The sequence below is a fragment of the Dunckerocampus dactyliophorus genome, chromosome 3 (genome assembly GCF_027744805.1).
Source record: "Dunckerocampus dactyliophorus isolate RoL2022-P2 chromosome 3, RoL_Ddac_1.1, whole genome shotgun sequence".
NCBI lineage: Eukaryota > Metazoa > Chordata > Actinopteri > Syngnathiformes > Syngnathidae > Dunckerocampus > Dunckerocampus dactyliophorus.
This window is the reverse complement of record NC_072821.1, coordinates 35,886,493-35,909,248: the sequence shown is the minus strand read 5'-3', so window position 1 is coordinate 35,909,248 and position 22,756 is coordinate 35,886,493. Positions and strand designations below refer to the sequence as shown.

Genomic DNA, 22,756 nt, shown 5'->3' with positions numbered 1-22,756 from the left:
CAAAGAACAGAGGCTGAAAATCCATTCTGTTGTTAGCCCTAAGACTGGTGAGCAAGCCAGTCTGTGAGCATCTTTTTCCTCTCGGCTGGTGTGTTTTCCTGCTCTTGTCCGCTTTCCTCTGTCTGTCTACCACTGCTTTTAGTTTACACTGAATGGCTATTGTCCACTGTTCATTTGTGGACAATATCAACTCTTATTTCACCACACACTTAATAGTTCAAGCGTGTAATGACACCTCGTGGCCTACTGGAGGCAGTCACGCACTGGAATGGACTAGCGGTGTGTTACCGGAAGTAGTAAACATAAAACGAAGCAATGTTCTCAGGTGGCGTGGTCCTTAAATCAGCGTGAATTCCTTCATATCTATGTTTGTATTTTTGTCTTGTAACAACTATACACTATTAATTCTTCGTTTCAGAATCAACTCGTCTTAGTAAACTTTGAATCTCCTCAGGCTAGCTTAACTTGCTAGCTGCTAACAAAAGACTCGGAAGTGATAAACACATCGCTAAGCAGAGATCGAGTGTGAGTGTAAAGTGTTGTGATTGTGTGAAAATGTGTAAAGTACAAATGCTGAGAACGTTGGTGAATCAGCGATTAACTGCGGCTGTTGAAGAAATATTTGTAGTGTTGGAAAGAACGATAGCAGAGTACGAGGAGGAACTTTCGCGAACAAAAGAGGAGAACGAGCGACAACGTCAACTACTGGACGCTGTTTTCAAGAAGCCTCAAGATGAACTACGCAGACAAGGTTAGTTCACTTCTTCCTCTCACGTGTTAAGTATATTACAGTCATGGCCAACAACATTGGCATGAATGTATATTTGAACATTGGACATCATTGGTCATCTTGGACGAATTCGCATGTACCATTCATAAAGGATGCACACAATATGTATTTGAACTATAGTAGGCTCTCCTATCTCTGGGAATGTGGTTGCCAAGGTGGTCTAAAAACTTCTTAGTGGCAAGGCCTCGGCAGTGGATGAGATTTGCACCGAACTCCTCAAGGCTCTTGATGCAGTGGGACTGTCTTGGGACGACTCTAAAGCATTGCATGGACATTGGATTCGTGGCATCACAGTCCTCATCCTTCCTGGTAAGGTGTGTTTGGGGATTCTGGAGAGAAGGGTCGACCAGATGGTTGCACCTTGCATTCAGGAGGGAACAGTGTGGTTTCTTGTCCTGGTCGTGAAACCGTGGGCCAGATTTGGCCGTGTTCTTCACGGATTTGTGTGTGTGGGTCGGTGGGGTACTCCAGGAGTGGCCTAATTCGGGCGATTAGCTCCCTGTATGACCGGTGTCAGAGCATGTTCCTCATTGCCAGCATTAAGTGGGACTCTTTCTAAGTGAGGATTGAACTCATTTCTACAAAATCCTCAATAAATTCTAATGCCCATGCTTGTGGTTAAGGAAGACGTAGTAACGAATGCAATTCCAATTGTAATGTAAGATATGCCACCCTTATTTTGTCTGCACAATTAGACAGGATGTGGCGTGCCCTCTACAAGAAGGGCCAGAGTCGCCTCCACCTGCTGAGGAGACTGAGGTCCTTTGGTGTGTGCAGGACTCTTTTACGGACCTTTTATGACTCTGTGGTGGCCTCAGCCATCTTCTATGCTGTGGGCTGCTGGAGAAGGGGCAGCACAGAAAGGGACAGGAGCAGGATCAATAGACTGATCAGGAGAGCGAGCTCTGTCCTGGACGGTCCTCTGGACTCCGTGGAGGAAGTGGGGGAGAGAAGGATGTTGGCTAAGCTGACATCCATCATGGACAACACCTCTCACCCGCTACATGACACTGTTGTTTCCCTGGGCAGCTCCTTCAGCAGCAGACTGTTACACCCACGGTGTAAGAAGGAGAGGTTCCGCAGGTCCTTCATACCGACCGCTGTCAGGCTCTATAACACCTGCACCACCTGAACCATGTTGTAGTCACTATGCATTCTTTACACTGTACTCTTTACTTGCGTATCTTGCTTGCTTGCTGCTGTAACAAGTTAATTTCCCCGCTGTGGGATAAATAAAGTACATACATACAGTACATACATACATACATACATTATTTTGGAGGACAGAATTGTATTGTGTGTGTTGAGAATGTGTACTGATGGTTAAGACGTGCTGGGAGCAACAATAAATGCGCGTATTGCCTTATTTCCCTGAAAACTTTTTGCACTCAGTATTTCCAGCGTCACTCACTGACGCTTGCATGGCTGTTTTTTTTCTTTGGAGTTCAACAGCTGCCACGGTGTTAATGTACGAGCAGAAGCTGTAGTAATTCTTCATTTGATCAAACTTACTTAACATTTGTCAGATCAAAACACGTTTGCTGCATATAACTTCTATCAAAACATGTGATGGCAGTGTGTTTCGAACGATGGGGGCTCTGCTTTTTGCCGATGATATGGTCCTGCTGGCTTCATTGGGCCTTGATCTTCAGCTCTCGCTTTCACTTGTTTGTTGCCAAGTTTGAAGCAGCCAGGGTGAGAATCAGCACCTCCAAGTTGGAGTTCATGGTTCTCGCCCGGAAAAGGGTGGTGTGCCATCTCCGGGTCAGGGATGAGATTCTACCCCAATTGGAGGAGTTCAAGTACCTCTGGGTCTTGTTCACAAGTGAGGGAAGGATGGATTGCGACATTGACAGGCAGATTGGTGCAGCGTCTACAATGATGCAGACTTTGCATTGGTCTGTTGTGGTAAAGAGGGAGCTGAACCAGCAAAGCTCTCAATTTGCTGGTCCATCTACTGTATGTTCCTACCCTCACCTAGCTACCCAGCTTTGGGTAGTGACCAAAAGGAAAAGATTGTGGGTGGAAGTGGACAAAATGAATTTCTTCCATAGAGTGGCTTGGCTCCGGTGGAAACTTGGAGTAGAACAGCTGCTCCTTGGGCATCTGGTCAGGATGCCTCTTGGACACCTGGGGAGGTGTTCAGTGCATGTCCGACCTGCAAGAGGCTTGGGGGGAAGACCCAGGACATGTTGGAGGGACTATGTCTCTCAACTGACCTGGGAACACCTCGGGAGCCGCCAGGAGGAGCTGGACAAAGTAGTCTGTTGAATGGAAGCCTGGGTTTCTCTGTTTAGGCTGCTGACCCTGGATAAGCGGTGCCATGAATTTGCCATGAAAACCTTTTTTTATTCACTGCTTATGTTCCTTTCATGCAATGTTTGGGCCAACACTGCCAAGCAGACACACGATTGACAAGGAAGCTTTGTTTGACTTTCATTTCCAATCTGTGTTTGTCCTCTTGTGTCCTGCAGACATCACTAAAGAAAATCCTCCCTCTAACCAGCAGGAGTGGAGCTTCAAGGTGGAGCAGGAGCAGCCACACATTAAAGAGGAAGAGGAGGATCACAGCATCAGTCAGGAGGATCTTGGAGGGTGGGAGGAGTTCCCAGATATTTTTGTGCCCGTGAAGATCAGAGATGATGAAGACAAAGGTGAAAGTGAGGAGAAGAGAGAAGTGGAGCTTCCAATCAGCAGCTCAACTCAACACATGACAACAGAAGCTGATGGAGACCACTGTGGAGGATCACAAGCAGACAACCTCTTAGCTCCACTATCAGATAGTGACGACACAACGTCACACTCTCCTGACACTGATGATGAAGACTCTAAAGCTGATATGACATGTCACACTGACAACACACACTTTAAATGCTCCCATTGTGACAAAACCTTTGGCGACAAGAAAACTCTGAAGAGACACATGGTTTGTCACGCTGACAGAAAATGGAAATGCTCTCAATGTGGCAAAGCTTTTAACAGCAAGTCATATTTGAACAGGCACATGAGGATCCACACAGGAGAAAAACCATACACCTGCTCAGTTTGTTGTCACGCGTTCTCTCAAAACTCAAGTTTGACATCACACATGAGAAGACACACTGGAGAAAAACCTTTTTCTTGTTCATTCTGTGATTTACGCTTTGTACGGAGTGAACATATGAAAACACACATGAGAATACACACTGGGGAAAAACCATATGTCTGTTCAGTCTGTGGCGCATGTTTTGTACGAAGTCAAAATTTGAAAAGACACATGAGAAGACACACAGGAGAAAAACCATATTCCTGTTCAAGATGCAACAGAACCTTTTCTGACAAAACAACTTTTACAAGACACACAAGAAGACACACTGGTGAGAAAGTGTTCAGTTGCAGTGTGTGTGGTGAAAGATTCTTATATAAGTACCAGCTTAACAAGCACAAGTGTGCTGGTGAGAACAGCAGCAGTACCGTAAATGAAGTTGCACGACTTGAAATAAACTGTCAAGAATAATAACGTCTTAGCATCACTCCATATAATGTGACATTGTTGTGTGTAACACATGCTTGTTAATATGCTTCCACTGTTTAAACACAATAAACATAGGGAAAAAAATCTGTCAGTTTCAGTTTTTTTTCATTAAATTGCAAACTTGAGCCAAGAAGAGAGGCTGAAAAGCTGTTGTGTTGTTAGCCCTTATCCTACTTAGCAAACCTGTCTGCTAACGTTTAGCAGATGTGGGAGAAATTCAGTGTTTTGCAGGTAAATCAAGTAAGTCCCAAATCTTTAATCCCAGGTTGCTAGTTAAGTCTGAAACTAAGACATGCAAGTCCAAAACAGGTCTCAAGTCAGGACAAGACGGATCGAGTCAGTCCAAAGTCGTAGGCTGGAAATGTACACAATTTTTTAAATTTGAAAAATACGGTAAATGCATTTTCAATTGTTTTGCGCATGTGACTAAGTTTATACCACTTTCCAGGAGTTTGGCGCTTGCAGAAATGGAAACCACACACTTGTTTGTTCTTCAACCTGATTGGGCGTGAATAGTTGCATATAATAAGGCAGATTCTGTGGGAGAAAATGTTGTCTTGCTGGAAACAATACAACAAAATGGTAACGTTTGTTGAATACTTTGAATGGGGACACATTTTACTCAACACATTCACTGAAAATCTGAAGTATTTTCAAGTCATCAGATTAAAGTCCAAGCCAAGTCTGAAGTCATTGAAGTCAATGTCCAAGTCGAGTTGCAAGTCTTTGATGAAATTGTCAAGTCTAGTCCAAAGTCATCAAAATTGTGACTTGAGTCTGAATCGAGTCCAAGTCGTGTTTCTAGATTCCACACCTCTGGCGTTTAGCATCTTTTTCCTCTCAGCTGGTGTGTTTTCCCGCTTTCTTCTGTCTGTCTATCAAAGCTTTTAGTTTACACTTAATGGCTACTGTCCATTGTTCATTTGTGTTGAAATAAACCATTTCACCACACACTAAAGGGCAAGGGTCTAATTACACTTCCACACCTGAGGGAGGCAGTAATGCAGTGGAATGGACTAGCTGTATGTTACCAGAAGTAGTACATATAACAGAGAACGGTTCTCAGGTGGTGTAATCTTTAAGTTCCTTCATTTCTACCTTTTTACTTTTGTCTGTCGTATAACAAATACATGCGGTTAATTCTTCATTTGAAAATCAACTCGTCTTAGTCAACTTTGAAACTCCGCAGGCTGTCTTAGCTTGCTAGCAGCTAACAAAGCGACCCGGAAGTGATCAACACATCGCTAAGCAGCACTCGAGTGTGAGTGTAAAGTGTTGTGATTGTGTGAAAATGTGTAAAATACAAATGCTGAGAGCGTTGGTGAATGAGCGACTGAATGCGGCTGTTGAAGAAATATTTGTAGTGTTGGAAAGAACGATAGCAGATTACGAGGGGGAACTTTCTCGAACGAAAGAGGAGAACGAGCGACAACGTCAACAACTGGACGCTGTTTTCAAGAAGCCTCAAGATGAACTACGCAGACAAGGTTAGTTCACGTCTTCCTTTCACGTGTTAAGTATATTACAGTCATGGCCAACAACATTGGCATGAATGTATATTTGAACATTGGACATCATTGGTCGTCTTGGAAAAATTCGCATGCACTATTCGTAAAGGATGCACACAATATGTAATTGAACTATAATAGGCTCTCCTACCTCTGGGGATGTGGTTGCCAACGCAAGGTGGTCAAAACATTTCTTGGTGGCAAGGCCCCGGGAGTGGACGAGATTTGCACCGAGCTCTTCAAGGCTCTTGATGCAGTGAGACTGTCTTGGTTGACACGACTCTCAAGCATTGCATGGACATTGGATTCCAACAATCGTGGGATCACAGTTCTCCTCCTTCCTGGTAATGTCTATTCGGGGGTTGTGGAGGGGGTTCACAAGTGAGGGAAGGATGTATTGCGACATTGACAGGCAGATTGGTGCAGCGTCTACAATGATGCAGACTTTGCATTGGTCTGTTGTGGTAAAGAGGGAGCTGAACCAGCAAAGCTCTCAATTTGCTGGTCCATCTACTGTATGTTCCTACCCTCACCTAGCTACACAGCTTTGGGTAGTGACCGAAAGGAAAAGATTGTGGGTGGAAGTGGACAAAATGAATTTCTTCCATAGAGTGGCTTGGCTCCGGTGGAAACTTGGAATAGAACAGCTGCTCCTCCGCATAGAGAGAAGACACATGAGGTGGCTTGGGCATCTGGTCAGGATGCACACCTCCCTGGGGAGGTGTTCAGTGCATGTCCAACCAGTATGAGGGCTCGGGGGAAGACACAGGACAGGTTGAAGGGACTATGTCTCTCAACTAGCTTGGGAAGGCCTCGGGGTCCGCCAGTAGTCTATTGGATGGAAGCCTGGGTTTCTCTGTTTAGGCTGCTGACCTTGGATAAGCGGTGCCATGAATTTGCCATGAATTAGATTTTTTTTTTTTTACTGCTCATGTTCCTTTCATGCAATGTTTGGACCAACACTGCCCCATGCTGAGGCGAAGCAGACACACGATTGACAAGGAAGCTTTGTTTGACTTTCATTTCCAATATGTGTTTGTCTGCTTGTGTCCTGCAGACATCACTAAAGAAAATCCTCCTCCTAAGCAGCAGGAGTGGAGCTTCAGGGTGGAGCAGGAGGAGTCACAGATTAAAGAAGAAGAGGAGGATCACAGCATCAGTCAGGAGGATCTTGGAGGGTGGGAGGAGTTCCCAGATATTTTTGTGCCCGTGAAGATCAGAGATGATGAAGACAAAGGTGAAAGTGAGGAGAAGAGAGAGGTGGAGCCTCCTAGCAGCAGCTCAACTCAGACAACAGAAGCTCATGGAGACCACTGTGGAGCATCACAAGCAGACAACCTCTTAGCTCCACTATCAGATAGTGACGACACAACGTCACACTCTCCTGACACTGATGATGAAGACTCTAAAGCTGATATGACATGTCACACTGACAACACACACTTTAAATGCTCTCAATGTGACAAAACCTTTGGCGACAAGAAAACTCTGATGAGACACATGGTTTGTCACGCTGACAGAAAATGGAAATGCTCTCAATGTAGCAAAGCTTTCAGTCGCAAGTCATCTTTGGAAAGGCACATGAGGATCCACACAGGAGAAAAACCATACGCCTGCTCAGTTTGTTGTCACGCGTTCTCTCAAAACTCAAGTTTGACATCACACATGAGAAGACATACGGGAGAGAAACCTTTTTCTTGTCCATTCTGTGATTTACGCTTTGTATCAAGTCAACATATGAAAACACATATGAGAATACACACTGGGGAAAAACCATATGCCTGTTCAGTCTGTGGTACACGCTTTGGACAAAGCCAGAATTTGAAAACACACATGAGAAGACACACAGGAGAAAAACCATATTCCTGTTCAAGATGCAACAGAAGCTTTTCTGACCGAACAACATTTATAAGACACACAAGAAGACACACTGGTGAGAAAGTGTTCAGTTGCAGTGTGTGTGGTGAAAGATTCTTATATAAGTACCAGCTTAACAAGCACAAGTGTGCTGGTGAGAACAGCAGCAGTAAATGAAGCAGCAGGACTTGAAATAAACTGTCAAGACTAACGTCCTAACATCACTCAATATAACGTGTGACATCAGTGTTGTGTGAACACAATACACAACCTTGTTGAAATGCTTCTACCGTTTAAATGCAATAAAATGGGGGAAAAAATCTGTGACAGAGTGTCAGTTTTGTTTAATTAAATTGAAAACCTGAGTCAAAAAGAGAGGCTCAAAAGCCGTTCTGTTGTTAGCCCTTAGGCTGGTCTGTTAGCGTTCAGCATTGGTGGGCGAAAGTCAGTGTTTTGCAGGTCTCAAGTCTTGAATCCCAGGTTACGAGTCAAGTCTGAAGTAAAGACGTGCAAGTCCAAGTCAATTCTTAGGCCAAAACAAGACAGGTCGAGTCAAGTCTGAAGTCATCGGCTGGAAATGTTTGAGTCCTTACATTTAATAAGTACGGTTTGGTGTTTACCAAATAAAATGCCATTTTAACAATATAACAATTTATTACATTTGAAAACTACAATAAATGCATTTTAAGTTGTTTTATTTTGCACATGTGCATGTGAATAACTTTCGACCATCTCCAGCAGTTTGGCGGTTGCAGAAATGTAAACCACACACAATATAAGCCAACCTGATTGGACGTGAATAGTTGGATTCAATAAGGGAGATTCTGTGGGAAAAATTTTGTCTTGCTGGAAACAATACAACAATATTGAGGGAAAGGCTTTTTGAGACGTCATCTGTACTTCTGTGAAGAAGGTGTCGGACGTTTCGCTCCTCATCCGAAGAGCTTCGTCAGCAAACTTACAAGTGCTGGTAGCCTAGGCCTTAAGTACAGTAAGAGTGGGCGGAATACAACAATATGGTAACGTTTGTTGAATACTTTGAATGGGGACACATTTTACTCAACACATTCACTGAAAATCTCAAGTATTTTCAAGTCATCAGGCTAGAGTCCTAGTCAAGTCAAGAGTCATTGATGTCAAAGTACAAGTCAAATTGCAAGTCTTTGATGATATGGTCAAACCGCATCCAAATTGTGACTTCAGTCTGACTCGAGTCCACACGTCGGGCGTTTAGTATCTTTTTCATCTCCGATTGTTTTCGCTTTTCCGCTTTTTTCGGACTATCGATCATTGCTTTTAGTTTACACTGAATGGCTCATAGACATCAACTGTATTTCACCACACACTTTTATTGGTAAAGGGTGTAATGACACCTCAACACCTGAGGAAGACAGTAATGCACTGGACATGTACTAGCTGTGTGTTGCCGGAAGTAGTCGACAAAAAGTTTTTTTTCGAAGCGTGTTTAGTACTACAGTACTGCGACAAAAATGAGCTTGCCACTGCGCAATGCGTACCCGGAACAATCGGTTGAACTGGTTTTTACGCATGTGTAGAACGCGTCTACGTACGGTCGGCCTATATTTCGGAATATACGTAATATACGTCCCTCTACTCCCAAAAACGTTAAGATTGATAGAAATTTGAGAAATAACAACATAAGCAATCGTGTTTTCTTATATAATATCCATGGTGCAAGTGGACAATTTATAAGCCCTCCTTTTTTTGTTCTATAAATTATTTTACCTTTTTTCGCCACTGAAAACAATACACACAAAAGCATTTGCTAGAAAGATATGCTTGGGTGATTGGTATTTCCCAGTTTAGAAAAAACTCCCGCTGAATCCTCTTGATTAATCCATCATTGCACTGTACTTGTGGTCGTTAATATTGAAATATAACTGCATTTGATGTGTTTTATTCTATTTATTTATGTATATGTTTTATGTATAGACTTAACCGGATATGACGTTTACGTCTGCGCGACGTGCATTGCGTAAGTTTTACGTAGCTCAGTCTTGGTGGATATCATAAGACGATAGAAACATCGCTATGCTAATGAAGTATTTTAACAAGAGTCACTTGTTAATAACCTCCCAACATATTACATATATTAAGTGTAATATATGTGTAATGACATCGCCACACCTGATGGAGGCAGTAATGCACTAGAATGTACTATCTGTATGTTACCGGAAGTAGTCAACCAAAAAACGGAGAAAGGTCCTCAGGCGGTGTAATCTTTTAAATCCGCGCTAATTCCTTAATTTCTACGTTTGTACTCGTGACTGTTGTTTAACCAACTAATTCATGTCAAAATCAAATTGTCTCAACGAACTTGGAAGATCTCGGGGTAGCTTAGCTTGCTAGCTGTTAATTAGAGACGCGGAAGTCATCAACACGTCGCTAAGCAGAGCTCAACTGTGAGTGAAAAGTGTTGTGATTGTGTGAAGATGTGTAAAGTAGAAATGCTGAGAGCGTTGGTGAATCAGCGGCTAACTGCGGCTGTTGAAGAAATATTTGTAGTGTTGGAAAGAACGATAGCAGAGTACGAGGAGGAACTTTCTCGAACAAAAGAGGAGAACGAGCGACAACGTCGACTACTGGACGCTGTTTTCAAGAAGCATCAAGTTGTGTTACCCGCGGCAGGTTTGTTTCATTCTTACTCTCACGTGTTCTCTAACTTTATATTTGATTATTAACATGAAAAGATGAGTGGAGGAGCATTGTTAGGAAGTGAAAGTAAGATAGTTGGGGTATGGAGATGAAAGAAAATGAATGGCAGGTCGTGGCTAGCTTCTATCACGCCCTGTATGAGACCCCCCTCGGTCGCCCACCTAACACTCACCCCGATCAATTATACAATATAATCTATTTACACATTAACTGTATGTTTTAGTAGACAACATATTATGTTCATGTTACAACAAAGTAAATAACGAAGCCCCCGCGTGTGGTGCTGCCTGGGCGCAACACCATACTGTGGCGATATGGGATTGCCACTGGTTGCAAAAGATAATCTCAAAATCTTTCTGCCTTGCGATTGCCTCCAATGATGACAAGCCTGTTTTTTTCTAGTAGGTTCCAACTGCCATCAGGTGCTGGCATCGCTTGTGGCACAAAATAGAGCGGCCAGCCACCTAAATTTGCAGGTCGAAGAAGGTGAGCACTGATCAGATAACAAAGAAACAAGAGGACAATAGGGACTCAGGAGAGACTGCAGAGATCCACAACTCAGGTGGGAGAATCTGCCCACAGAAAAACTATTAGTTGTGCGCTACACAAATCCAGCTGTTATGGAAGAATGGCAGGAAGGAGGTTGGGGGGAAAAATGCCATAAGAAGTCCCATTAGCAGTTTGATGGGAAGATGGATAGAGCCATAATATGGGGCAGTCTTGCCTGTGAATATTCTCATTCATCCAGGTCATTGTATTCAGGATGCAACCTGAACAGTCCACTTGTGATCGATTGAATGCCCTGAGAATGGGGCAATCTTGGAAGAAAACCCGTCGGACTCTGGAAAAGACTTCAGATTGGGACGGCGGTTTACCTTCGAGCACGACAATGACCCCAAGCATAAAACTAGAGCTGCAGTGGTTTAAAACAAAACACATCCATGTGTTAGAATTCCCCAGTCATAGTCCAGACATAAATCCAACAGAGACTTTTTGGCAAAATCTGAAAACTTCCGTTCACAAATGCTCCCCATCTAATCTGACTGATCTTGAGCTGTTTTACAAAGAAGAACATTTACACCTCTAGAGCCCCAAAAGGTTTGCAGCTGTAAATGCAGCAAAATAATGAAGGGGTATGGATAAGCCTCTTGTAATATAGTGGTTTGGATGATGGTCTGGAGAGGCAGTGAGGGACACTGATGAGATCCTCAGAGGCCTTGTCAAAATATATGCTGGTACAGGACAGTTCCCCGTGTGACGGCACAGAACTCTACGTTTTTAAACCCTGTCTTTGTGTTCTTGTGTCCCGCAGACGTCTGTGAAGATCTTCCTCCTGAGCAGCAGGAGTGGAGCTGTAGGGTGGAGCAGGAAGAGCCACATGCCCCTCACATTAAAAAGGAAAAGAGGACGCCACAGCTACCCTACAATGAAAATGTAGAGAAGGAGCCACTGTCCCCCAACATTAAACAGGAAGAGGAGGATCACAGTATCAGTCAGGAGGGAGAGCATCTTGAAGGACTGGAGGAGTTCCTAGTGATTGGTGTCCCCGTGAAGAGTGAAGATGATGAGGACAAAGATGAAAGTGAGGAGAAGAGAGAGGTGGAGCCTCCAAACAGCAGCTCAACTCAACACATGACAACAGAAGCTGATGGAGACCACTGTGGAGGATCACAAGCAGACAACCTCGTTGCTCCACTATCAGATAGTGACGACACAACGTCACACTCTCCTGACACTGATGATGAAGACTCTATAACTGATACGACATGTCACACTGACAACACACGCTTTAAATGCTCTCACTGTGACAAAACCTTTAATGACCGTAGTAATCTGAATAGACACATGAGAAATCACACAGGAGCGAAACCATTCTTGTGCTCAGTTTGTGGTAAAAGATTTTCTCAGAAGGCACATTTGACAACACACACAAGAACACACACTGGAGAGAAACCGTTTTCTTGTTCAGTGTGTGGTATCGGTTTTGTCCGAAATCGGGATTTGAAAATACACATGAGAACACACACCGGAGAGAAACCTTTTTCATGTTCAGTCTGTGGTATAGGTTTTGTCCAAAATCAATATTTGAAAATACACATGAGAATACACACTGGAGAAAAGCCTTTTTCATGTTCAGTCTGTGGAATGAGTTTTGCACAATATCCATGTTTGAAAAGACACATGAGACGACACACTGGAGAAAAACCATATTCCTGTTCAAGCTGCGACAAAAGCTTTTGTGACCGAACAACACTTGTAGCACACATGAGAACACACACTGGTGATAAACCTTTTTCCTGTTCAATCTGTGGCTTACATTTTGTAAGGAGGCAAAATTTGAAAATACACATGAGACGACACACTGGAGAAAAACCTTTTTCCTGTTCAGTGTGTGGTACGGGTTTTGTACAAAACCAAGATTTGAAAAAACACATGAGAACGCACACTGGGGAAAAACCATATTCCTGTTCAATCTGCAACAAAAGCTTTTGTGACCGAACACCACTTGTACGACACATGAGAACACACACTGGTGAGAAAGTGTTTAGTTGCAGTGTGTGTGATGAAAGATTCTCTTATAAGTACCAGCTTAACAATCACAAGTGTGCTGGTGAGAACAGCAACAGTAAATGAAGCTGCGCGACTAACACTTGGGTAACTTTGACTTTCTAACATCACCGCATTTAATGTGTGACATCATTGTTGTGTGTAACACAGTCTTGTTAATTTGCGTCTACCATTTACAGTAAATGCAATAAATATCTGGGGGAAAACTAAGAGTGTCAATCATTTTCCCATTCAATCTATCCATTTTCTAGATTTCTTGTCTTCATTGGGGTCAAGAGTAAACTGGAGTCTATCCCAACTGTTTTCCGGCGAAAGGAGAGTACACCCTGGACTGGTCGCCACTTACAGGGTAGTGGTACATGTAGACAAAACAACATTCACACCTATGCGCAATTTAGACTCTTCAATTTGCCTAGAATACGTTTTTTTGGAATGTAGGAAGTCCACACAGAGATCTTCCAACGGAGATTCGAACTCCAATCTAACCATGATATCAGCATGTGGCTGTCAGACAGTTTTATTTCATTAAATTGCAAACTTGGGCCCTTCTTGTTGACCCTTAGCCTGGTTAGCATCCCAGTTTGTTAGCGTTTATTATCTTTTTCTTCTCAACTGGTGTGTTTTCCTGATTTTGTTTTTTTTTCTGCCTGTCTACCACTGCTTTTAATTTTTCACCGAATGTTGTTTTGGTATGAACTCTTATTTCACCTGACACTTTACAGGTCAAGGGCGTAATGACACCTCCACACCTGAGGGAGGCAATAATGCACTAGAATATGCGAGCTGTGTATTACCGGAAGCACTAAACAAAGGAAAGGAAAGGGGTTTGGCAGGCAAGCGTAGACTTTAAATCCGCATCTAAAAAGTATATAAGCCCTCCTTAATTCTTTAATTTATTCGTTATTACTTTTGTCTGGCGTATAAAAAAAAGTACATATAATATTTTTTTTATGTGATGATAAACTCGTCTTAGTGACATTGGAAGGTCTCCGGCTAGGTTATCCTGCTAGTTGCTAACAAAGAGACGCGGAAGTGACCGACACAAGTGTTGTGATTGTGTGAACATGTGCAAAGTACAAATGCTGAGAGCGTTGGTGAATCGGCGACTTACTGCGGCTGTTGAAGAAATATTTGTGGTGTTGGAAAGAACGATAGCAGAGTACGAGGATGAACTTTCTCGAACAAAAGAGGAGAACGAGCGACAACGTCAACAACTGGACGCTGCTTTCAAGAAGCCTCAAGATGAACTACACAGAGAAGGTTTGGGCTTCTTCGTACTCTCACTAGTTTGCTCATTTTATATTTGATTGTTGACATGAAAAGGTCAATTGAAGATAGTCGAAGTATGGAAATGAAAGGAGATGATGAATGTGCAACTATGTGAGACCCCACAACCCCCACCACCATCATCTATTCTACGTCATCTCTTTATAAAGTTAATTAACTGTGCGTTTTCTTAGACAACTAGGCGTAGGCAGAATCTTGTGGTGGTATGAGCAGTTCATTCATTTCAGTTCCATTAAGTACTCCTTTCTCCAGTAAGTTAAAAAGTTGCTGGCGATTGTTCCATCTTTTTGGGTAAGTTCATCTGGGCTGAAGTTGCAGGTTTGGCCAGTGCCATGTAAATGCTCGGGTGGCGAGGCGTAAATATGCTCTCCAATCAGGAAATGAGCTGGTGTCAGAGGTTGAGGCTCATTATCACCAAAAGTAAGTGGTCTTGAGTTTATTGTTGTTTCTGCCTCAGTTAAGAGGGATATTACCTCTTCATAGCTCAGTGAAACTCTTCCCATCACCTTTCTTAAACATGTTTTACCTAACCTCTCACAAAACCCACCCCACCAAGCCGCTTGGTCGTGTGGATGCACAGTGTTACGTTCCACGCACTCCATCCTCCCTTTCCAAACCTGCTAGCGTGACATGCACATCCAATTAAAGGCTGTGATTGGTCGGATTGCTGTACAATATTTCCTGTGGGTGTAGGACTCATTCAGGGAGCGTACAACCCAAATTCACACCACAGGTCGCTAACTAGGGGGACCCAGGTCAGGGTCTGGACCCAGACACCGTCCTTTACAGACCTCGACATATAGTCAAAAAATTATTTAAATATTTTACGTTTTTGACGGGACGCTTCTATTTTGACCAGCGCGACTTTTGTAGACTTTATGGTACTCATTGATTAGATAGGAAATTCACTGATCAGTTGCATGCGAGTTAAGGCATCCCACGTGATACTACTCAGTCAATCACATCTGTGCATTACAGGCGCTAAACATTGCCACTCGAAATACACAGTCAGACGAAAGAGGATAGGCAGGGAAAGAAGAGAGAAACGAGTGAGGCATACAGAGAAAGAGGACAGTGAAATACGAGAGCTGTGGAGAGAAAGACAGCGACGAGTGAACTCAAGACGACAAAAAAAATAAAAACACATGGTGCTCTCAAAAAAGAGAAATGTGGATAGCGAAAATAGAGCTTTCAACCCAGAATGGACAAGCTCATTTATGTTCATTCTTCCCTCTGGAATCACAAAACCAGTTTGTCTCACATGCTTGGAGACTGTGGCACTTGCAGTGTGTAATGCCATTATGAAACCAAGCATAACATTTTTGACCAAACATACCGACTCAAGTCTAAACTGAGGTCACAAAAAATAAGCAGTCACAGAGCCCAATATGTAGACACAGCCATCCACCTAAATTCACAGGTCGAAGAAGGACAACACTGATGACAGATGCAAGCAAGAGACCCATGGTCACTCTGGAGGGACTGGAGAGATCCACAACTCAGGTGGAGGAATCTGTAGACAAGACAGCTATTAGTTGTGGGCTACACAAATCCAGCCTTTATGGAAGCGTGGCAAGAAGAAATTTGGGGGGGAGAAAAGCCATAAGAAGTAGTATTTGCAGTTTGATGGGAAGATGGATGGAGCCAAATACAATCTCGGCAGAAAAACCTGTTGGAGTCTGCAAAAGACTTGAGATTGGGGCGGCAGTTTGCCTTCCAGCACGACAATGACCTGAAACATAAAACCACATGTAACGGAGGCCAGCCAGTGCGGCTGAACAAGTGTACATTGGCAAAAACCTCACTTCCTTGGCCTGAACGCTCAGACGACAGTCTGGGCTTTTGGCCGAACGATGAGCGCTTTCGTCTCCCATTCCGAAGGTCATGTGTTCGAGCCCCGGCGTGGGCAGTGTGACGCAGGCGGGTTACACAGAGCAATGGAGTGGTTTAAAACAAAACATATTCATGTGTTAGAATTCCCCAGTCAAAGTCCAAACCTACTGTAGATTCAACAGAGACTCTTTGGCAATATCTGAAAACTGCCGTTCACAAATGTTCTCAATCTAATCTGCCTGAGCATGAGCTGTTTTACAAAGAAGAATGAGTAAACATTTCCACCTCTAGCAAAATAATTGGGTATGAATACTTTTTAAAGCCACTTTAAATAAAGTGGATTGGATGATGGTTTGTGCGGGACACTGATGAGATCCTCATAGGAATTGTCAGAATACATGCTGGTACAGGACAATTCCCTGTGTGATGGAGCATAGCTAACCTTTTTTTAAAGCATTTGTTTGTCTTTTTGTGTCCTGCAGACATCTGTGAAAAAGATATTCCCCCTAAGCAGCAGGAGTGGAGCGGTAGGGTGGAGCAGGAAGAGCCACAGCCCCCCCACATTAAAAAGGAAAATAAGGAGCCACCTTACAATATAAATGTAGAGATGGAGCCACTGCCCCCCTACATTAAAAAGGAAGAGAAAGCGCCACAGCCACCCTACGATAAACATGTGTACATTAAACAGGAAGAGGAGGATCACAGTATCAGTCAGGAAGGAGAGCATCTGGAAGGACTGGAGGAGTTCCCAGTGATTGTTGTCCCCGTGAAGAGTGAAGATGATGAAGACAAAGGTGAAAGTGAGGAGAAGAGAGAGGTGGAGCCTCCAAGCAGCAGCTCAACTAAACACATGACAACAGAAGCTGATGGAGACCACTGTGGAGGATCACAAGCAAATAACCACTTAGCTCCACTATCAGATAGTGACGACACAACGTCACACTCTCCTGACACTGATGATGAAGACTCTAAAGCTGATATGTCATGTCACACTGACAACACACGCTTTAAATGCTCTCAGTGTGACAAAACCTTTAGCCACAAAAAGAATCTGAATAGACACATGAGATATCACACCGGAGAGAAACCATTCATGTGCTCATTCTGTTGTAAAGGATTCTACGAGAAGGCTCATTTGATAACACACACAAGAATACACACTGGAGAGAAACCTTTTTCCTGTTCAATATGTGGATTATGTTTTGTGCGGAGTCAGAATTTGAAAATGCACATGAGAAGGCACACTGGGGAAAAACCCTTTTCCTGTTCAGTGTGTGGTACAGGTTTTGTACAAAATCAAGATTTGAAAAAACACATGAGAAGACACACTGGGGAAAAGCCCTTTACCTGTTCTGTTTGTGGCATGGGGTTTGTGCGAAATGAACATTTGAAAATACACATGAGAAGACACACTGGGGAAAAACCATATTCCTGTCCAAGCTGCAACAAAAGCTTTTGTGACCGAACACCACTTGTCCGACACATGAGAACACACACTGGTGAGAAAGTGTTTAGTTGCAGTGTGTGTGGTGAAAGATTCTCTTATAAGTACCAGCTTAACAATCACAAGTGTGCTGGTGAGAACAGCAGCAATAAATGAAGCTGCAGGGTTTGAAATGCAGTAAACTGTGAAGACTTTGATAACTTTCTAACAACATCAGCACATAAGGTGTGTGACATAATTGTTATGTGTGTAACACAATCTTGTTAATGTGTTTCTACCATTTCAATGTAATAAAAACAGACAAAGTGCTGTGACTGGGTGTGAGTTTTCATTAAATTTCATTTCATTAAATTGCAAACTTGAGCCAAGAAGAAAGTCTGAAAGGCCTTTAGCCTGACGAGCAAGCCAGTCTGTTAGCATTTAGCATCTACGACTACTTTTAGCTGACCTGAATGACTATTGGCCATTGCTCAAATGTGATTACATGAACTCTAGTTCACGAAACACTTTATTGATCAATGGTGTAATGCCACCTCCTCACCTGAGGGGGGTAGTGTGCACTAGACTGTATTAGCTGTGTATTACCGGAAGTTGAAAATAAAGGAAAAGGGTAGTCGGCAGTGCCGTCTTTAAGTTCGCCTCAATTCCCTTCATTTCTACGTTTGTACTTTAGTCTGTCGAATGGTCAACTACGCATTATTAATTCTTCATGTCAGGTAAACTTATCTCAGTGAACTTTGAAGCTTCTACGACTAGCTTAGCTTGTTAGCTGCTGACGAAGAGACGCGGAAGTAAATACATTGCTAAGCGGAGAGTGTATAGTGTTGTGATTGTGTGAACATGTGTAAAGCACAAATGCTGAGAGCGTTGGTGAATCAGCGACTAACTGCGGCTGTGGAAGAAATATTTGTACTGTTGGAAAGAACGATAGCAGAGTACGAGGAGGAACTTTCTCGAACAAAAGAGGAGAACGAGCGACAACGTCAATTACTGGAAGCTGTTTTCATGAAGCATCAAGATGAACTACACGGAGCAGGTGAGTTCACTCCTTCCTCTCACATATTTACTGACTTAATATTTGATTAACATGAACAGGACACTAGGAATAACTTCACTGAGTGAAGGAGTATTGTCTGGAAGTGAAAGAACAATAGCTTACTCTCACGAAAAGGCTGCGCTAAAAGACAGCACAGAGGCACTAATTATGATAGCTCAAGAACAGGCCCTAAGCACAAGATGAGCAGAGGCCAGGGTTGATCAAATCAGACAGTACCCCAGGTGCTGACTTGGCAAAGAAGATCAGTGCAGCACAGCAGGGTGTAAGATGCTGTCAGGAATCAAGATGGTCGACACCAGTAAAGGTGGTTGAGAATAACCAGGCCAAGATCATGTGGGACTTCCAGACCGACAAACTGGTGATGGCAACATAATGAGTGATAGCAATATACGGAAGAAGGAACACAACAAGGTGGATAAATACCAAGGGCTGAAGGAAGAGCAAAAGAAAATGCAGGGTTTGACGGCAACAGTGGTGCCAGTAGTGAAAGGGGAACTTGGGGGCAGTCACCCCCAAGCTGGGTGGATTGCGTCAACAGACACCAGGAACAACATCTGACATCTCCGTCCAGAGGAGCGCAATACTTGGAAGAGCTAAGATTCTGCACAGAACCGCTAAGTTCCCAGGCCTCTGGTGGAGGACCCCAGTTTGAACAAGAAACCAATTTTTTAAAGATTTTTTATTTAACACCTACAGTTATAATCATGGACCTGGAATTATATGTCTTATTTTTAAAACCTACTGTATGTGCTTGGGTCGCTGTATTCAGGGCTACAGTCAAACCTTGGTTTTTGTAGGCAGCAGTTTTCATATGATTTGGTTTTCGTTGTAAATTTTGTATGGGTTTTTGTACACTGTCGCAATTTTTGTGCAACATTTGTAAAATGTTTTAATTGACCTGGTCAAGACTGAATGTCCGTGTGGTGACTGACACACAGCATGTGACTGTGACTGATACATACAGCCATGTAAAAATAGGATGCCTTATGAGGTGTTTTTTTCACATGTCTTTATAGTATATTACTTTCATGTGTCTGCTGGGGGTACCCCGACTGCTGTGAGGGACACTAATGAGATCCTCAGAGACATTGTCAGAACATATGCTGGTGCAGTACAATGCCTCATGTGACGGAGCAAAGCTGGACTTTTCTAAAGCAAGTGTATGTTATCCTGTATCCTGCAGACGCCAGTGAAGAAAATCTTCCCTCTGAGCAGCAGGAGTGGAGCTCCAAGATGGAGCAGGAGGAACCACAGCCCCCTTGTAATAACGAGAAAGAGCCACAGGCCTCCCACATCAAAGAAGAAGAGGAGGAGCACATCGTCAGTCAGGAGGAGCTGGACTTCCCTGTGATTTGTGTCTCTGTGAAGAGTGAAGATGATGAAGACAAAGCTGGAAGTGAGGAGAGGAGAGAGGTGGAGCCTCCAAGAAGCAGCTCACCTCAACACATGACAACAGAAGCTGATGGAGACCACTGTGGAGGATCACAAGCAGACAACCTCTTAGCTCCACTATCAGATAGTGACGACACAACGTCACACTCTCCTGACACTGATGATGAAGACTCTAAAGCTGATATGACATGTCACACTGACAACATTCACAAATGCTCCCAGTGTGACAAAACATTTGTTACCAAAGGAAATCTGACAAGACACATGAGAAATCACACAGGAGAGAAACCATTCACGTGCACAGTTTGTCGTAAAAGATTCTCTCAGAAGGTACATTTGATAGCACACACACGAACACACACTGGAGAGAAACACAATTTCTGTTCAATATGTAATACACATTTGTGTGATAGTTCAGCATTGGATCAGCACATGACAAAACTCCATGGGGAAAAGCTTTTAATCTGTTCCATCTGTGGTATAAGTTTTACACGAAATTCAGATTTGAAAAGACACATGAGAACGCACACCGGGGAGAAACCTTTTACCTGCTCAGTTTGTGGCATAGGATTGACTCAGAAGTCACATTTGACAGCACACATGAGAAGACATACTGGAGAGAAACCTTTCACATGCTCATTCTGTGGTGTGGGATTCGCTCAAAAGTCGTGTTTGACAAAACATACAAGAATACACACTGGAGAAAAACCGTATTCCTGTTCAGTCTGCAACAAAAGCTTTAATGAGAGTTCAGGGTTGGACCAACACATGAGAAGACACACTGGAGAGAAACCTTTTACCTGTTCACTCTGTGGTTTAGGTTTTGTACGAAATCCAGATTTGAAAATACACATGAGAAGACACACTGGTGAAAAACCATATTCCTGTTCAAGCTGCAACAAAAGCTTTTGTGACCGAACAACACTTGTAACACACATGAGAACACACACTGGAGAGAAAGTGTTTAGTTGCAGTGTGTGTGGTGAAAGATTCTCTTATAAGTACCAGCTTGACAATCACAAGTGTGCTGGTGAGAACAGTAGCAGTAAATTAAGCTGCACGACTTGAAATAAACTATCAAGACAATAATTTTCTAACAGCATCACCACATATAACTTGTGTGATGTTGTCCTGTGTGTAACACAACCTTGTTAATGTGCTTCTACCATTTACATGTAATACAAATACAAAAAACAGCTGTGACACAGTGTCAGTCAGTTTTATTTTATTAAATTGCAAACTTCGGCCATCTGTTGTTAGCCTGCTGTTAGCATTTAGAATCTTATCATAGTTCATCATTTCATGACTACTATTATGTGTGACTGTTTCAATGCAGTATTGTCATTGTGATCACTATCATAGTTCATCATTTCATGACTACTATTATGTGTGACTGTTTCATTGCAGCATTGTCATTGTGGTTGTTGATATTATTTTGTCCTTTCCGTCAGTGTTTTCATAGTTGTCGCAGACATTTATTTGCTGATGTAGTTCTGTATGTTTCTGTTGTTCTGTTCTTGTTGTCACAATTGTGGTTGCTGCTGTTGTCCTTGTCTCTATCTTTTTTTTGTCCCCCTCTTGTTCCCCCCCCCCCCCCCCTTTCTTTTCTCTTCTTCTCTGTCTGCTCCGGTCCAATCGCTCCAAATTTGCTTAATAACAAGCATCTAAGTAAAATAAATTCTGTATAACAGGGGAAGTGTATATCACACTTCTCCCTGGCAGAGTAAATCTGTTGAGCACTTGAGGGCATTTAGATCTACAATTCTATCTGCCTTAAAGGCTGGACAGGACAGGGGTAAAAAAAAAAAAGCATTTAGAATCTTTTTTTTCTCAGCTGGGGTGTTTTCCTGCTATTTTCTGCTTTCCTCGATCTGTCTACCACTGTTTTTAGTTTACACTGAGTGGATATTGTCATTTGTGCTGATCAACTATTTCGCCACACACTTTATAGGTCAAGGGTGTAATGACATCTCCACATCTGAGGGAGGCAGTAATGCATTAGAATGTACTAGCTGTGTTACCGGATGGTGACGGCGGTACTGCACACTCCCCGGGCTTGTGGAGGTGCCCTGCACATCTGGAACTCCACGCATGAATACCTCCGCCTTCCACCACTGCTTGTATTTGATTACCGAGTAAATGCGTGATGCTCGAAGCACTTCTTGCTACATCTTCTTATTCTGTGGAAGACCAGTGCGAATGGTGATGTGATTGGCACTGGCTACAAATGAAAGGTTCTGGTCCAATATGAGACCAAGTGCCGATATTGTCCAACTCTCAACTTTTGATTCCGATATCCGCTGAAATGTGTAACATCGCATATCTCCTGTCGGAGATTGAATTAGCACATTGTAGTGACCCGCAGACATTCACCAAGTGTATTTCCATTTCCGGGTTATGAGGATGTTTTAGCCACTTAGCTGTTGCTAAAGACTTGTTGCTTGTTGTTGAGTTGAGTGGAGAGTTACCTGATTGGAGCCACCTACCTCGACTCCTGTCTCATTGTGCATCTCCACATTTGGTGACCCTTGACGTGAGTAAAAATGCCAACTGACAACAGTGACAACAAGGAGGCTGTACCGTCGCCACTACATGGTAACGAGTGGGCTAAAAACACAGGCAACATATTCCACGCCCGTGGTTTCAACACATCGAAGCCAAGTTACGACTCCGAGGAATCACACAGGACGTGACAAAGTATTTCCACGTTGTGGTCACACTGGATACATCGACGACCGCCAGTACAGGAGCCTCGTACCTAAAGTGGAACTTATAAGATCTTATAAGTACCAGTTTATTAATCACAAATGTGCTGGTGAGAACAGCAGAA

General features: G+C 43.1%; 5 protein-coding genes across 6 annotated transcripts; all 5 read left to right on the top strand.

Annotated features, from left to right (window-relative positions):
• Positions 1–293: 293 nt before the first annotated feature.
• LOC129178261 (oocyte zinc finger protein XlCOF6.1-like) lies at positions 294–4,370 on the top strand. 2 transcript variants are annotated; one of them, XM_054770302.1, is made up of 2 exons: positions 294–751; positions 3,300–4,370. In XM_054770302.1, the coding sequence occupies exons 1-2, from the start codon at positions 734–736 to the stop codon at positions 4,284–4,286; spliced, it is 1,005 nt and encodes a 334-aa protein (XP_054626277.1). In that variant the 5' UTR covers positions 294–733; the 3' UTR covers positions 4,287–4,370. The 2 variants fall into 2 exon arrangements, with proteins under 2 accessions (XP_054626277.1, XP_054626276.1); XM_054770301.1 differs by having other exon boundaries at positions 3,265–4,370.
• A 1,077-nt stretch (positions 4,371–5,447) lies between these two features.
• LOC129178266 (zinc finger protein 771-like) lies at positions 5,448–7,976 on the top strand. Its single transcript, XM_054770320.1, has 2 exons — positions 5,448–5,791; positions 6,870–7,976. Exons 1-2 carry the CDS (start codon positions 5,596–5,598, stop codon positions 7,844–7,846), a joined length of 1,173 nt encoding a protein of 390 aa, XP_054626295.1. The 5' UTR covers positions 5,448–5,595; the 3' UTR covers positions 7,847–7,976.
• A 1,890-nt stretch (positions 7,977–9,866) lies between these two features.
• On the top strand, positions 9,867–13,107 carry LOC129178231 (zinc finger protein OZF-like). Its single transcript, XM_054770250.1, has 2 exons — positions 9,867–10,318; positions 11,658–13,107. The coding sequence occupies exons 1-2, from the start codon at positions 10,123–10,125 to the stop codon at positions 12,977–12,979; spliced, it is 1,518 nt and encodes a 505-aa protein (XP_054626225.1). The 5' UTR covers positions 9,867–10,122; the 3' UTR covers positions 12,980–13,107.
• Positions 13,108–13,724: 617 nt separating this feature from the next.
• On the top strand, positions 13,725–17,769 carry LOC129178245 (zinc finger protein 37 homolog). Its single transcript, XM_054770266.1, has 2 exons — positions 13,725–14,173; positions 16,516–17,769. Exons 1-2 carry the CDS (start codon positions 13,978–13,980, stop codon positions 17,631–17,633), a joined length of 1,314 nt encoding a protein of 437 aa, XP_054626241.1. The 5' UTR covers positions 13,725–13,977; the 3' UTR covers positions 17,634–17,769.
• A 317-nt stretch (positions 17,770–18,086) lies between these two features.
• Positions 18,087–22,687, top strand: LOC129178233 (zinc finger protein OZF-like). The gene is made up of 2 exons (XM_054770252.1): positions 18,087–18,513; positions 19,718–22,687. Exons 1-2 carry the CDS (start codon positions 18,318–18,320, stop codon positions 20,992–20,994), a joined length of 1,473 nt encoding a protein of 490 aa, XP_054626227.1. The 5' UTR covers positions 18,087–18,317; the 3' UTR covers positions 20,995–22,687.
• Positions 22,688–22,756: the final 69 nt, after the last annotated feature.